This window comes from Electrona antarctica (assembly GCF_951216825.1).
Source record: "Electrona antarctica genome assembly, chromosome: 24".
NCBI classification, from domain to species: domain Eukaryota; kingdom Metazoa; phylum Chordata; class Actinopteri; order Myctophiformes; family Myctophidae; genus Electrona; species Electrona antarctica.
In genome coordinates, this window is record NC_136803.1 from 20,313,047 (window position 1) to 20,329,280 (window position 16,234).

Below are 16,234 nucleotides of genomic sequence, written 5' to 3' on the forward strand. Positions count from 1 at the left end.
ATACAAATTCTACATGCAATAAAAAAGTGGCCAGTAGTTACAATGGTGGGGCCAGTAAAAACAACAAGGTCACATGGCTTTGGGGAGTTTGGGCAGCAGATCTACAAGCTCTCAACATGTCATGCCGCAATGCGTTGTGGGCTTGTAGATCACCTATTTTGATCAATATTAAAAAAAATAAACAGATTTATTTTCCCCAAATTATTTTTATTTTTCAAAAGTTCGAATCACGTACATTAGAACTTTGAAAATTCGATTTTTGTGGGTCAGCCCTACTGTAAACACAGCCTGCACTTCATACAGTACCATGTTGCATATGCTGCTATAGTACATGTTTGCACTTGAATAGAAAGAAAATTGATGGGGGGGGAAAGTGTTAGAGAACCGATGTTGGTGCTTTTTGCACTTCTTTTTTATAAGCAATAAATGTCCTCCAATGCATTTAAAGGATTTTTTGTGTTGGAATTTATGTTACTGTAAAAACTGTTCAACTTAAATTCATATCGGCTCATAATATCGGCTATCAGGCTCTTTTGATCTCCACTCGGTAATCGGCCATATCGGCCAAAAGACCTTTGAACTACTTTGTACTTATATGGTGCTCTGCTTTCCCAGTCTTCAATAAAGGCACATCCATCAAGTCGTTTTCTCTGTTCAGCATGTTGCAGGGGGCCACTGAGCCAATCATTGGTAAGTTAAAACCCAGTTCCTGGTATATCATATCTAACTGATCTTTGCTGAGCCACTATAATCATGCTCGTTGTGTATATGCATGCACAGGCCTTCAGCACGTGTGGGAGTACCGCAGCCCCACTAAATCTGTCCCACCACACTACCAGTGTAAGCTCTGTGCCGTGTCGTGGGGTCAAAACCAGGTTTTGTTTTTGCCTAGGTGGCCCAGCCTTCATCCAATCAGGATAGAGAGTGGCCTTCCGCCAATCATGATTGAGCGGGAGCGGGCCTTGGTGCACGTGCTGCGTGCATGTGCACACCTTGTTACCGGGGTGGACCGGGGGGTTTCCAATTCACCCAAATCACTGAATGCTCCTTTAATATTACTGCACAGTGCTGACCATTTCCTAAAGAAGGACATTTGTGAGACTGGGGTTTGATTTCTCTGTGGTACCCCGGCCGCCAGGTGACAGTGTGTGTGTGTGTGTGTGTGTGTGAGAGAGTTCGGCACGACTCGGCAGTGACAGAGACTATACACATTAGGAGAATTTGCATAACCACTACATTTAATGTAAATGGGTGAAGTGGATATGGATATTTGAATTTAGTTTGTAAAACATTCATTGCTCCAGGGACGCCTTTTCCTTTAATGCATCGGTCATCTATGAATTGGATTGTTCCTGGACTGATCCCAGCTGCCTGAAGTATTGTGCGCTCTAGTGTCATGAACAAGACACTGAACTCTTGCTCTTGCTTGTGTGTGTGTGTGTGTGTGTGTGTGTGTGCGTGCGCGTCTGTGTGTGTGTGTGTGTCTCTGTGTGTGTGTGTGTGTGTGTGTGTGTGTGATGCATACATTTAAAAAAACTGCTTTGGAAAATTGTTGATGGTGCCATAATATCTGATTTGTTGTCAATGGGCTAAAACATACGAAAACACTCACAGTCCTTTTAAGCGTTTTTATTGTGAAATGGTTCAGATGCCAAGATTATTCGGTTTCTCTCTGGTCTTTTTTAGAGTTTTCTTTTCCTACAATGAAACCCTCAATGGGTGGGATGGGACCGAATGGACCAAGATCAGGTCTGTATTGTCTCTATTGTAAGTATGTTCCTCTGAGCCTTTCTCCCACATTGCATGAGTACATTTAAACATTGGAATCTTACAGGGGGAAGGCTTCCTGGAGAGTTTAAAATGGCTGGGCGTCGAGAACCGGGTTTTGGTGGCTATGCAGCCAGACCAGATGTCCCAAACCTCGATATGGCTAAAAAAAGACGCATGGGCCATCACCATGGGGGTGGAGATGGTTTTGGACGTGATTGCAGAAGAGATGACTTTGGCATGAGTGGTCGGCAGGTTGATAGCCCAGGAAGGCGTTTTCCGGATGAGTTCAGAGGCAGCCAAATGGGGAGTAGCTTGTTGGAACGGCCAACAGACAGGACAATGGATCGGCCAGGCTCGATGGCGCAAGCGGATCCAGACTCGAGCAGCCTCCCGGCAACTTTGCTCAATTACCTGGTACGTGTGTTATTATAAATGCTATAAAGATGGCTTCAGTGTACATCATTTGTGGTTCATGAATATAACTGTATTTGTTGTTTGTGTGGAATGTGTCCAGGATACCGTCCGAATAGAAAATGAGAGCGATGCCCAAATTGTGCTAAAGGTGCTAAAGAAGTTAACCGATGTGCTGATGGATTACCGGCTGAGGAGTGTAGACACGGTATGAAACGTTTCTAATGCAGGACACTTCAAAGGGCACTATACGGACGGCTGCAATTCAAAACTGGCCCCCGTAAAATCTGACCCCACCACCCACCCCTTTCCCCCCCTCACTGTATATGTTTTCTTTTCCCCTTTTACCTCCTTTAGGATGATGATTTCCTTTTTTGCTATATAGAAGTGTATAAGACTGTATATTTGTATGTCTCTAAATGTTATGATAATTGAACATAACTTGTAAACAAGTGTAATGCGAGTTGTGCTTGAAATGTACTGTAATTCTGCAAACTGTTAATGAATACATCAATCAATCTGCTCCAGATACCAAGAACAGTGTCATAGGAGCATGTGCTCTAACCATAGGCATTTTAATCAGAACCAAAACGGAATGGAGTGAAAATGTCTACTAAATTGCCAATGGTTTTCCTTGAGTGTTGCAGGTTCCTAGTGTGAGCAGCAGTTCACCAGTGAGTTCCCTGGGCTACTCGTCGCCTCCTTCCAGAATGCCCGGTGCTGCAGATCGCTACTCGGGAGGCCCCTCAGGTATGTAAAGCATTGTCTTTTTGCAGATGTCTGCACGGTTACAATTGTACCGTAACCAAGCATATCATTATGTTAGGAATCGTCAAGTCACATTTAACTTTTCATTATAATTTGTCTTTACAGGTCCATCAAGGTACTCGGGTGCCCATCAAGGTTCTACAACTGAAATAGTTTGACTAATTGGATGACTGCCACAAGAATAAAAATCAAAACAATTGTTAACATGATTCAAATTCACATTTGAGTTCTGACATGAACAGTAGCTGTGCCATGTTGTCTTTTACTTTATATTCACATGTTTTCTAATGTGTGTACTTTGGACATTTGTAGTTGGCGACATTGTTATAAAAAATGTGATGCACACTTCCCTATTTGGAATAATTGTAAGGTGTAGGCCTATAAAACCCTTTTCCCAAGACTTTCTTTTATTAAAATACAAAAAATAAAAAACTGACTTTGTTCCATACAGTGAATGCAAAATGACTTGTTTCCATAGTAGTGAGTAAAATTGCTTTACAGCATTGATGGTCTTTATTAAAGGCGGATGGTTAAACAAAAATGATTAAAGTTAAAGGTGTTAAATTACAATAAAGGTACCCCCATCTCTATACAAAACACTGCCACGGTGTATGAAGATATATCGAGATGCAATTTTACAGAAATGTAATCATTTGTTTTGGTTTAATTGCATTTCATTTCTGATGAATCAGTGTGCACTGTGCGGTCAATCATATTCTATTTATTTCCCATGTTATTTCTCCTATATCAGTGTGCACTGCAGCAAGACAAGGTTGACTGATGTAATAATGCCAAAACTTTGTGCAGCAGTAGGCTGTAACAATTAAAAATCACACCTTTGTGAAGTGAGGGGCGCTATCATCCCTTCATTGTCAAAGGACAAGGACAAATGTAGTCGATGTTTTTGTGCCACAATAAGGCACGAAGTGGATAGGTAAAAAGGTAAGAGCTGATGCGGTGCTCGTCTACATATGACGTAAATTCTCCATTGTCAATGGGAATTTAATGTTTGTGTAGGACAAATTGTTCAAAAACATTCCACATTTGTCACTTTTTTCCTATATTTGTTTTGTTGAAAATATCAGATCTACAAGCACTGGGCTTGTAGATCTGAAAAATAAAAACAGATCTATGACGAGTCGTTGCTGGAAATAGTGCAGTTGCTTGTTTTGGGCTTGTTTTCATAGACCTGGTTGCTTATTTCTCCCACAAAATATGGCAACACTGGGAGTAGACCAAATGAATTCATCTCAGAGAGTGGATGAGAACAATGAAACAAACGGGAGAGGAGAGACGAACAGAGGACGTTTTATAATAGACGTGTGCTGCAGTGCACAAACCTTTCTGTAACTTTGTGTCTGAGATTGTCTTTGCACGACAGTCTGCGTAAAGTTGTGAAAACAGCAGGATCAAAAAAGACTGTTTGCTTTGTGAGATAATGCTAAGCTAGCCTCAAGTACAGTCCGTCTATACAAGTGAATAGAAAGTTTAACGTGAACCGAACCAGTTGGTCGCCGTTTGGAGGGACAGTCTGTCCTTTTCAACCTGAAGACACAAAGAGGACAACCCAGATAGAGCTTTGAGCAACCAGGGCTTCACTCAAAGTTCCTCTGGCAACGTGGAATGAGATTGAGAAGGCAGTGAGTGGACTGAAATACCACATTAAAGGTTTGGTTTCTCACATTCATTTTTCATTCCTTTTTCTTTTAGCAGGGGGCGGACTTTGGCTTTTGGTGACTAGTTTCTGAATTTTGGTGTGGTGTTAGGTATGGGTTTTCAAAAAGCTGTGCAAAAACGCATTGGGCGCGCCCTAGTAGTCTTGGATACGTCAAAGATGGTTTATGTATGAAGATGGGCCAACTTCATTGGAGCCACTAGAGGCGAAATGGTACACAAAGCCTACAAATGGTCTCCTAAATATAGTAGGCGTGGTTTGCTTCTCCCCGACCTCCACCCTCCCCCCCTGACAACAACACTCAGTCTAGTAGGTGGCGGTAATGCACCATTTAGGTTTGCCGACCGCCATGATACCCAATAGAAGAAGAAGACAACCACACTGTAATTTAACACAAGTCATTTAACAAAGTACATTGAAAACAACTGACAAGGTGTACTTTTGAAATAGTCGTTTTAGTTTCTCGAAGTCCTCCAACCATATAAATTCATGATTTGGATCTATCTCATTAAAAAGTCTCTCCCTAATAGAGCTGTAGAATGGACAATAACAATTTCCTTTAGATCACACAGACTACATAATCTATCCTCCTCAACCGTGCCTACATATCTGCCTGTCTCAATATGCAGACCAAGTATGCCAGCTCTAATTTGGGCACATAAGGATAATTTCTAATCGTTATGTCCATTCATTTCACATTATAATATTCACATATTATCATCTTAAATATGGGGTCAGAGCCCCCTATGTGTTGTCCGTGAAATTGCAGATGGACAGAGAGAGGCTTCCGGACTCATCTCAAATCTCGCGAGAGTTTGTTGCTGGGATAAAGAAATGTCATTAACACAGTCGATTTTCTCCTGATTTGTCTCGCTAAAAGAAGCCATTTTACTATGAATATCTTTTAAATATTGTGTGCCTTGTGATGATTTGGTCCAGTATTTAGTTCAGTGACCATGGAGTTAAGGAATGGTTCATAAGCTGTGTTCACGTTCACTCTCCCATTGGGAATGAATAGACTCCAACATTCTTCCTGTCTCCTAATAATGTTACCGCCCACCTCACGCAGATACAGGAAATAAGCAAAGTTGGCCTCTCTTGCTAATTCTCCTCTTGGGATACGTCCACGATGGAGCTGTCGGGAGCTTAAAATGCCTATGGTTTCATTGCAAACCGACCACTAGGGGGCGAGCAAAATAAGTTTGCAATGTTTTTTTAAATCCTTATGACCATACCTAACAGCATGCCAAAATTCACCAAGTGCATAATTGTTATGATTTTTTACGTGACACTGCCGGGAGCTAAAATGCATATAAACTGTGATTAATGTAAAACATTATAACAATTATGCACTTGGTAACTGCTCTTTGAATTTTGGCATGGTGTTAGTTATGGTCATAAGGTTTTCAAAAAAAAAAAAACTAATTTGGCTCGCCCCCTTTAAGCTTGCGGCAGCCATCGTGAACGCCACCTTGAAAACGATCCCTTTCAAGTTGTTTGTTTTCCGTAAAATGTTAGTATGTTATTTAGCACACCCAATGGTAACAGAATCCTTTCATTGCAAACCGACCACTAGGGGGCGAGCCAAATTAGTTTGCAATGGTTTTTGAAAACCTTATGCCCATACCTAACACCATGCAAAATTCAATTCAAAAAGTAGTTACAAAGTGCATCATTGTTATGATTTTTTACATTTACATTTTAGCCACCGTGGACGCCATCTTGAAAACTATGCCTTTCTGGTTGTTCGTTGTTCACAAACTTTTAGTATGTTATTTAGCACACCCAATAGTAACAGAATCCATTGAAAAATCTCTTTTACAGAGATTAAAATAGGGTGCATTTTGCATCCCAAAACACAGTTTATAGTTAAGGGACGCAATAAAACAAGAACCTCTGCATCCACGACCATGGGATGCACTACGGTACTACTGTACTGTTTTTTATTCTAGTTTATTTTGCTAGCTTTAGTTATAATATCATTTCTTCTTCTGTTTTCTACATGAATATAAACACATTATAACCATATAAAATGAAATGGGAGTTAAATGCTGCAATTTGTAAAAATGGCAAAACATGACTCCTAGCGTCGTTGAAGTGGGACTCATAAAATGTCCCTGGGACTCATCTAAAAGACCATCCCTGCATCCCAGGACTCATTACATTGAAAACATATTTACAACACTGCTTTTATCAATTATTTTGGTTTTCAACGATTTCAACGGTCAAGGTTTCCCCAGGTGGACGTGTCATTTCCAACTATTGTCGGTGCATGGAACTAGGAGCTACTAATATATACTATTCTCTGCCTATCAGGACGTAACTCGGACGGCGCTGAGTCGGGTCTGGTGGCCTTCGCAACACTCGGCACGGCGACTCCCTCGGCTAGCGCCTCGCTCGGCGGTGCCTCACGTAGCTCATGGCCACCAGACACCGTCAGGACATCAGTGATAATGACAATGCTACAATCGCAGATAATGACATACTGAACAGTGAGGATGCCAGTATGGACATTTTGGCACCATTCAAACGTGCTGATAACGGATGATTTCGCCGATTCAATACATGATACCAGTCGAATGGGGTGGCATAGCCTACCTAACACCACACCAAAATTCAGAAACTAGTCCCCAAAAACCAAATCTTTACAAGTCCGCCCCCTGCTAGTTTTATGACCTCAATTACACCCCCAAAAAAACCTGAACTGTGAACATTCAGTGGATTTTCTGTGGTCTGACGTTTTCTCTGGGGTTTGGAAGCATTTTGAGCTGCAATGAAAACAGGCAAAACAATAAAAACAGTGACATCTGCTGGCAAATCCCATTGACATATATGGAATTTGCAGGTTGTGACATCATAAACAGCAGGAAGATCAGAGCACTTGTTTGAGCCAGAAAACACCAGACCACAGAACATCTACTGAATGTTCTGTAGTTCAGGTTTTTTGAGTGGTGTAAACCACTCCTACGACTGGCTTTGTTAGTTTACGTGTCTGTCTGTCTGTCTGTCTGTGCTCAAAAAATGAGCATGGTTGCTACGGTCACCCAGTTCACCCGGGTGTGATTTCATTACGTCAGCCATTACGTCAGACCACAGCTGATCAGGCTATATAAGACCTTACACCACTCAGTTCACACGGGTGTGATTATCTTTTGGGTACAATTGAGCTCAGAAAACCAATTTTTGTTTTTTACAAAAATACTTTTTTATGTCACCTGTAGCTCCTAGCCAGACCAACCTGAAGACCAGCCATACCTCAACCAGTGTGGAGCCCAGACTGCAGGTGAAGATGAACTCTCCAGACTCAGCCAGGGATGTTTCTATTAAACAGGAGGAACCTGAAGACATCTCTATTAAACAGGAGGAACCTGAAGACATCTCTATTAAACAGGAACCTGAAGACATTTATATTAAACAGGAGGAACCTGAAGACATTTCTATTAAACAGGAGGAACCTGAAGACATCTCTATTAAACAGGAGGAACCTGAAGACATCTCTATTAAACAGGAACCTGAAGACATTTCTATTAAACAGGAGGAACCTGAAGACATTTCTATTAAACAGGAGGAAACTGAAGACATTTCTATTAAACAGGAGGAACCTGAAGACATTTCTATTAAACAGGAGGAAACTGAAGACATTTCTATTAAACAGGAACCTGAAGACATTTCAATTAAACAGGAGGAACCTGAAGACCTCCCACAACTCAACATTCTGCACATGGTTGTGTGCAAAGAGGAAGTTTCTCCTGGACAGGAGAGGATCCCCAGTCTGCTCCAGGAGGAACCAGAGCCTCCACACATTAAAGAGGAGCAGGAGGAGCTTAAAGAAGAACAGGAGGAACTACTTCAAAGACCAGAGGAACCTGATGGGTCAATGTTGACATTACTAGCAGTGAAAGGTGAAGTTGATGAAGACATCTCTTCACACTGCTCTGAAGTTGAACTCGAATCTGACACTGAAGTCACTGATGACAGTGGTGATTGGGGGGAGACAAGTGGAGGTGCCGAGTCTGTCGACACTGTAGAAAGACCTTTCCAGTGTAAAATGTGTAACAAGAGTTTCAGTAGGTCAGATAGCCTGACGGCACACCAGCATCTCCACACTGGAGACAAACCTTTCCAGTGTAAACAGTGTGACAAGAGTTTCAGTAGGTCAGATAGCCTGACGGCACACCAGCATCTCCACACTGGAGACAAACCTTTCCAGTGTAAACAGTGTGACAACAGTTTCAGTAGGTCAGATAGCCTGAAGGTACACCAGCATGTCCACACTGGAGACAAACCTTTCCAGTGTAAACATTGTGACAAGAGTTTCAGTAGGTTAGGTGACTTTAAGAGACACCAGCGTGTCCACACTGGAGACAGACCTTTCCAGTGTAAACATTGTGACAAGAGTTTCAATCGGTTAGGTACTCTGACGTCACACCAGCATCTCCACACTGGAGACAAACCCTTCCAGTGTAAACATTGTGACAAGAGTTTCAGTTTGTTAGGTAATCTGACGTCACACCAGCGTGTCCACACTGGAGACAAACCTTTCCAGTGTAAACATTGTGACACGAGTTACAGTCTCTCAGGTGACTTTAAGAGACACCAGCGTGTCCACACTGGAGACAGACCTTTCCAGTGTAAACATTGTGACAAGAGTTTCAGAACGGCAGCTGTCCTGAAGACACACCAGTTTGTCCACACTGGAGAAAAACCTTTCCACTGTAAACAGTGTGACAAGAGTTTCAGTAGGTCAGATAGCCTGACGGCACACCAGCATCTCCACACTGGAGACAAACCTTTCCAGTGTAAACATTGTGACAAGAGTTTCAGTAGGTCAGATAAACTGAAGATACACCAGCATCTCCACACTGGAGACAAACCTTTCCAGTGTAAACATTGTGACAAGAGTTTCAGTAGGTTAGGTGACTTTAAGAGACACCAGCGTGTCCACACTGGAGACAAACCTTTCCAGTGTAAACATTGTGACAAGAGTTTCAGTCGGTTAGGTAATCTGACGTCACACCAGCATCTCCACACTGGAGACAAACCCTTCCAGTGTAAACATTGTGACAAGAGTTTCAGTTGGTTAGGTAATCTGACGTCACACCAGCGTGTCCACACTGGAGACAAACCTTTCCAGTGTAAACATTGTGACAAGAGTTTCAGTAGGTCAGATAGCCTGACGGCACACCAGCATCTCCACACTGGAGACAAACCTTTCCAGTGTAAACATTGTGACAAGAGTTTCAGTAGGTTAGGTGACTTTAAGAGACACCAGCGTGTCCACACTGGAGACAGACCTTTCCAGTGTAAACATTGTGACAAGAGTTTCAATCGGTTAGGTACTCTGACGTCACACCAGCATCTCCACACTGGAGACAAACCCTTCCAGTGTAAACATTGTGACAAGAGTTTCAGTTTGTTAGGTAATCTGACGTCACACCAGCGTGTCCACACTGGAGACAAACCCTTCCAGTGTAAACATTGTGACAAGAGTTTCAGTTTGTTATGCAATCTGACGTCACACCAGCGTGTCCACACTGGAGACAAACCTTTCCAGTGTAAACATTGTGACAAGAGTTTCAGTAGGTCAGATAGCCTGACGGCACACCAGCATCTCCACACTGGAGACAAACCTTTCCAGTGTAAACATTGTGACAAGAGTTTCAGTCGGTTAGGTAATCTGACGTCACACCAGCATCTCCACACTGGAGACAAACCCTTCCAGTGTAAACATTGTGACAAGAGTTTCAGTTTGTTAGGTAATCTGACGTCACACCAGCGTGTCCACACTGGAGACAAACCCTTCCAGTGTAAACATTGTGACAAGAGTTTCAGTTTGTTATGCAATCTGACGTCACACCAGCGTGTCCACACTGGAGACAAACCTTTCCAGTGTAAACATTGTGACAAGAGTTTCAGTAGGTCAGATAGCCTGACGGCACACCAGCATCTCCACACTGGAGACAAACCTTTCCAGTGTAAACATTGTGACAAGAGTTTCAGTAGGTTAGGTGACTTTAAGAGACACCAGCGTGTCCACACTGGAGACAGACCTTTCCAGTGTAAACATTGTGACAAGAGTTTCAGAACGGCAGCTGTCCTGAAGACACACCAGTTTGTCCACACTGGAGAAAAACCATTCCACTGTAAACATTGTGACAAGAGTTACAGTCTCTCAGGTGACTTTAAGAGACACCAGCGTGTCCACACTGGAGACAGACCTTTCCAGTGTAAACATTGTGACAAGAGTTTCAGTAGGTTAGGTGACTTTAAGACACACCAGTTTGTCCACACTGGAGACAGACCTTTCCAGTGTAAACATTGTGACAAGAGTTTCAGAACGGCAGCTGTCCTGAAGACACACCAGCGTATCCACACAGGAGACAAACCTTTCCACTGTAAACAGTGTGACAAGAGTTTCAGTAGGTCAGATAAACTGAAGACACACCAGTTTGTCCACACTGGAGAAAAACCTTTCCACTGTAAACAGTGTGACAAGAGTTTCAGTCTCTCAGGTGGCTTTAAGAGACACCAGCGTGTCCACACTGGAGACAGACCTTTCCAGTGTAAACATTGTGACAAGAGTTTCAGAACGGCAGCTGTCCTGAAGACACACCAGCTTGTCCACACTGGAGAAAAGAAAAGTACTGCCGAAGCAGTAGGGCTTTAAGCAACTAGTCGACTATTCAACTAGTCTACTAGTAAATCCACTAGTTGACCTTGTTGGTACTAGTTGATAGTTTTTTTTAGGCCTCAAGATCAGCTAGATCAGGGGTTCCCAAACTTTTTTGGCCCAGGTACCCCTTGGGGAGAAGATATTTTTCCAGGTACCCCCTCATCCTCACAACACCGATAAGCATATTTGCAACCTTACATTTAGGCCCAGGCTACACGAATATGGATCTTTTGCTAAACGCAATTTTTTTGTGTGCGTTTGGGCCTTTCAGCCACACTCAAACGGCGTTTTCGGCCACTCAAACGGAGGTTTTTGGAAACGGATAAATAAGTGAACATTTTCGAAAATATCCGGATCAGTGGATCTGTTTAGTCATGCGAAACGGAGCTTTTGAGAAACGATGATGTCACTGCTTATTAGCGCATATCATTTTTATTATAATTAGGTGAGAAATGCAGCTTGTGCAGGCCTGCATGGAAACTACATGGATATCTATCCAATTGTTCATGTTTATATATCACTGTTAACAACTTTAAAACGTATCATATGTTGCATCAACTGCAAAGGCTCTGCTCTGCTGCCTCCAATAATACATATATCAGCCTACTAGTCCAGTGCGGACTGGTGATTTAATTTGTATTGGTGCCGAGTGCGAAGCTTGAACAATATATAGGTTAATTGCGGACCGCTACAGATAAACTGTGGATATTAACCAATAAGGACCCAGGCCAAATGCCATTGCAGTACACCTGCAACAACCAGTCTAACTGTCTATGCATGGTGTGTGCATAGCCATGTGAAACTATATTCTTGTGCTGTATTTTGCTCTCCATTTCATGGTCATGGTTATGGAGGGGAGAGAGGGGGGGTGCAGAGAGAGAGAGAGAGAGAGGTGTCAATGGTGAGAAGAAAGTATACAGTGGGTCGCCGTGCGCATATGGCTCTCTCCTGTTTAGGTAATAAAGGGCGCACCCTTGACTGCATTTGTCACTGTGCCTGCACAATGCATGCCGACAATGCACGCGTGTGAACCTTTATTAGCCTACATTATAACGTGACATTTATTATACACCTCGAAAATATAGCCACTCTACAAGCTCACAAGTGGTTGTGGACACCTCTATAGGTCTGACTCTGCTGTTATTTTCTGTGCAGGACTTGCCAAGTCACCAAAGTGTAAGGGCCAATTCATACGCCTATTTTACCGCTGTAGTGCCGAAATGATTTTGGGTCGTCATTTTCAGTAGCACCGAAGAGCCGACTTTAGGACGGTACCCGCCCCCCCAAACCTCAAATGACGTCACATTGTAGGCTCTACAGAGCCGAACCGACTTTTATTCGGCTCTAAAATAGGAGTATGAATCGTGCCTAAGACTAAACATTAAAAGAAGCAGCCCAATAGAAGCTCCTCATTGACACTTCTTGTCAACGCTTCCCTCTGGTCATTTCCCCTGTCACAATTGTATACATTGGAAGAGTGAGTCATTTCTACACCCACATTCGGGGAAAACATATGCAGTTAAAGGCAGGATTCCATGCAAAACAAAATATGTGGTATACCTTTTGAAATGCCCCCATGGCCTATGTTATGCTGTGTTGTGCTGTGATTTCTGTACGTTTTGTGTTTTGAATGTGTCTATGGAGTTAGCATTACTAAGTTTAATAGACCCCCAGGTGTGGTTAGAATATTTAAATGTCTTCCCTGAGTATTTGTGGTTTCTCAAAAGGCCCAATGGAGGCCCAGGTCAACTCAAAAGGCCCAATGGAGGTAACTCGGGTGGCCCATCAAGGTTCTACAACTGAAATTGTTTGACTCATTTTTGATGAATTGAACAAGGTGGACCCTCTTGTAAACAAGTGTAATGCTTTATTGGGTTGTCCACTCAATTAACAGTCTTTGTATTGAGTTGTGCTTGAATTGTACTGTAATTCTGCAAACTGTTAATAAATATTTCAATCAATCAATCAAAAAACTCATCGGATGTCTGCCACAAGAATAAAAATCAAAACAATTGTTAACATGATTATAATTCATATTTGAGTTCTGGCATGAACAGTAGCTGTGCCATGTTGTCTTTTACTTATTCAAATGTTTTTTTTTCCACTTTTCTTTAATGTGCATGTGTACTTTGGACATTTGTAGTTGGAGACATTGTTATAACAAATGTGATGCACACTTCCCTATTTTAAGGTGTAGGCCTATAAAACCCTTTTCCCAAGACTTTCTTTTATTAAAATACAAAAAATAAAAAACGGACTTTGTTCCATACATACAGTGAATGCAAAATGACTTGTTTCCATACTAGTGAGTAAAATTGCTTTACAGCATTGATGGTCTTTTAAATTAAATTAAAGGCGGATGGTTAAACAAAAATGTTGTATTACAATAAAGGTACCCCCATCTCTATACAAAACACTGCCATGGTGTATGAAGATATATCGAGATGCAATTTTACAGAAATGTAATCATTTGTTTTGGTTTAATTGCATTTCATTTGCACAGGCTGTTTCTGATGAATCAGTGTGCACTGTGCGGTCAATCATATTCTATTTATTTCCCATGTTATTTCTCCTATATCAGTGTGCACTGCAGCAAGACAGGGTTGACTGATGTAATAATGCCAAAACCTTGTGCAGCAGTAGGCTGTAACAATTAAAAATCACACCTTTGTGAAGTGAGGGGCACTCTTATCGTATATCATCCCTTCATTGTCAAAGGACAAGGACAAATGTAGCCGATGTGCTCGTCTACATGACGTAAATTCATCCATTGTCAATGTAAATATAATGTTTGTGTAAGACGAAAATTGTCCATAAACATTCCACATTTTCACTTTTTTCCAATATTTGTTTTGTTGAAAATATCAATATCTACAAGCACTGGGCTTGTAGATCTGATAAATAACTAGAAAAAGTGCCCTTCTGGGCACAGGTCTACTCTCCACCAGGAGTATAGGAGTGTGTGTGTAATGTTTGGCAAAATGTTTAGGAGCAATATAAACGTGTGTGTGTGTGTGTGTGTGTGTGCCGCGGCTTGGCCTGTTGTAGCGCCACCATGAGGCTGATTCGAAAAGTGGCATTTCTTCCAAAGCCTAGTGGGAATATGCATGCACAGTTTCACCACAATCGGACGCTGCATTCAGTAGTTGTGGCGATTTGTACAAAGCGGGCTACTCCTGAAAAGTTTAGAAGCCAATCGTAGCCAATGAGGGTGGATTACGAGAAATTAAACAAACCCGTCTTGATCACATGACTATGAAGAGCATGTGTACCGATTTGCGTGAAATTTGGATAAAATCTGAAGGAGTAATATTAGAAAATGTGTTTTACATATGTCGGCCTCCTGGTGGCGCTAAAAAGAGCAGATGTGAAAAATTCCAGGCAAAGGTTTTTCCTTGGCCTCTAGGGAGTTGGCATACAAAGTTATCCACAGATCCGTGCAGTTAGAGGTAAAAACTCTTTTCGGCCAGTTATAGCGCCACCATGAGGCCGAGTTGAAAATGTTCATTTGGCATTTCTTCCTCGTCCTAGTGGGAATGTGCGTGCACAATTTCACGGAAATCACACGATGTGTTCATGATTTGCAGCATTTTGTTTGAAACTGAGCACTGAGAAATCTGAAAGACCCTTTCGTTGAATGGCTCTAGAGAGACTGTGTACCAATTTGCGTGATGTTTGGACAAAATCTGTAGGTGTACTGTCCAAAAACTTGTTTTGCACAAAGCGGCCTCCTGGTGGCGCTATAACAGGCCGTTCTGGAAATTTTGGGGCAGAGGTTCATCCAGGGAGTGAGTGCAAAATTTGGCATCGACCGGATTAATGGTGCCGGAGATTAGCTGTTCACAGACGGAAGGACGGACGGACGGACGGACGTGCAAAACATACTCTCTCCCCATGCCTTCGGCCTGGTGGAGACAATAACATATAGTGCAGTAACAGTTGCTTGTTTTGGGCTTGTTTTCATAGACCTGGTTGCTTATTTCTCCCACAAAATATGGCAACACTGGGAGTAGAGTAGACCAAATTAATTCATCTCAGAGAGAGAGTGGATGAGAACATGAAACAAACAACAAACAGCAGAGAGAGACGAACAGTGGACGTTTTATAATAGAAGTGTGCTGCAGTGCACAAACCTTTGTGTCTGAGATTGTCTTTGCAGTTCCCTGTGTTTCTTCACTAGTCCGATCCTGAAGAACAGTTTGCCGGCCACTGCTACAGAGCTGACAATGAGGTTATATCTTCCCTTCTTCTCTGGAGTCCTGCCTCAAAGCAGACCAGAGGTAGAAAACTGTCGTTCCCCTAGGGACACAGGCATCACAGTAAGCAGGAACTGGGGGTGGCAATGAAGGACCGGGAAGTCTGGCGTGATGTTGTGAAATCCACGATCTCGACCGCGGTCGAAAAATGATGACACCAAACCTTTTTGCTGAAAATAACATCAGTAATCAGTTTAGGCCCTAACGCATTGGTTTTCAAAGTGGGGACTAAGGACCCCCCTAGCCTGACCAAATTAGTAACTACATTTTAACAGATTTAACTATAGGCAATTAATCAATTATAGTTAGAAGATTGCATCTAGGATCCTCTCCCATAACCGTTAACTCTGCAACCTGACTCTGGATAAAAGATGGATGGATGGATATAATTCAATTAAACTTAAGTTATTACAAAATAAATGTTACCAAGTGTGTGTGCGCGCGTGTATATACATATATATATAGACATAGTTAGACAATTAAATTAAGTCCAAAACAAAGTTATAAATCCCTTGGACTAACAGAGAGAAAATGGAGATGCAAAAACTGACCCCACACAGTATCCTGACTGCAGTATTCTTATTTCTCTTTAGGCTTTGTAGTAGAGTATTTCTCTGTAAGAACTTACACCAGTATTTTTTAAATAGTGATTGCATACAGACGCCTGGCTTCTATACGGGA

General features: G+C 42.1%; 2 protein-coding genes across 2 annotated transcripts in view; one reads left to right on the plus strand and one right to left on the minus strand.

Moving 5' to 3' along the window:
- Positions 1 to 3,149, plus strand: part of LOC306917436 (uncharacterized protein) — a 50,950-nt gene extending 47,801 nt beyond the window's left edge. The window contains exons 8-13 of the mRNA XM_079495659.1: positions 616 to 690; positions 1,687 to 1,749; positions 1,835 to 2,184; positions 2,285 to 2,389; positions 2,829 to 2,931; positions 3,055 to 3,149. Of these exons, the coding sequence (XP_079351785.1) occupies positions 616 to 690; positions 1,687 to 1,749; positions 1,835 to 2,184; positions 2,285 to 2,389; positions 2,829 to 2,931; positions 3,055 to 3,107 (749 nt within the window). The 3' untranslated portion in view covers positions 3,108 to 3,149. The remainder of the gene's footprint in view (positions 1 to 615; positions 691 to 1,686; positions 1,750 to 1,834; positions 2,185 to 2,284; positions 2,390 to 2,828; positions 2,932 to 3,054) is intronic.
- The window catches only part of LOC306917437 (cytochrome P450 20A1-like), a 46,513-nt gene that overhangs the window by 18,022 nt on the left and 12,257 nt on the right, over positions 1 to 16,234 (minus strand). The window lies entirely within an intron of this gene.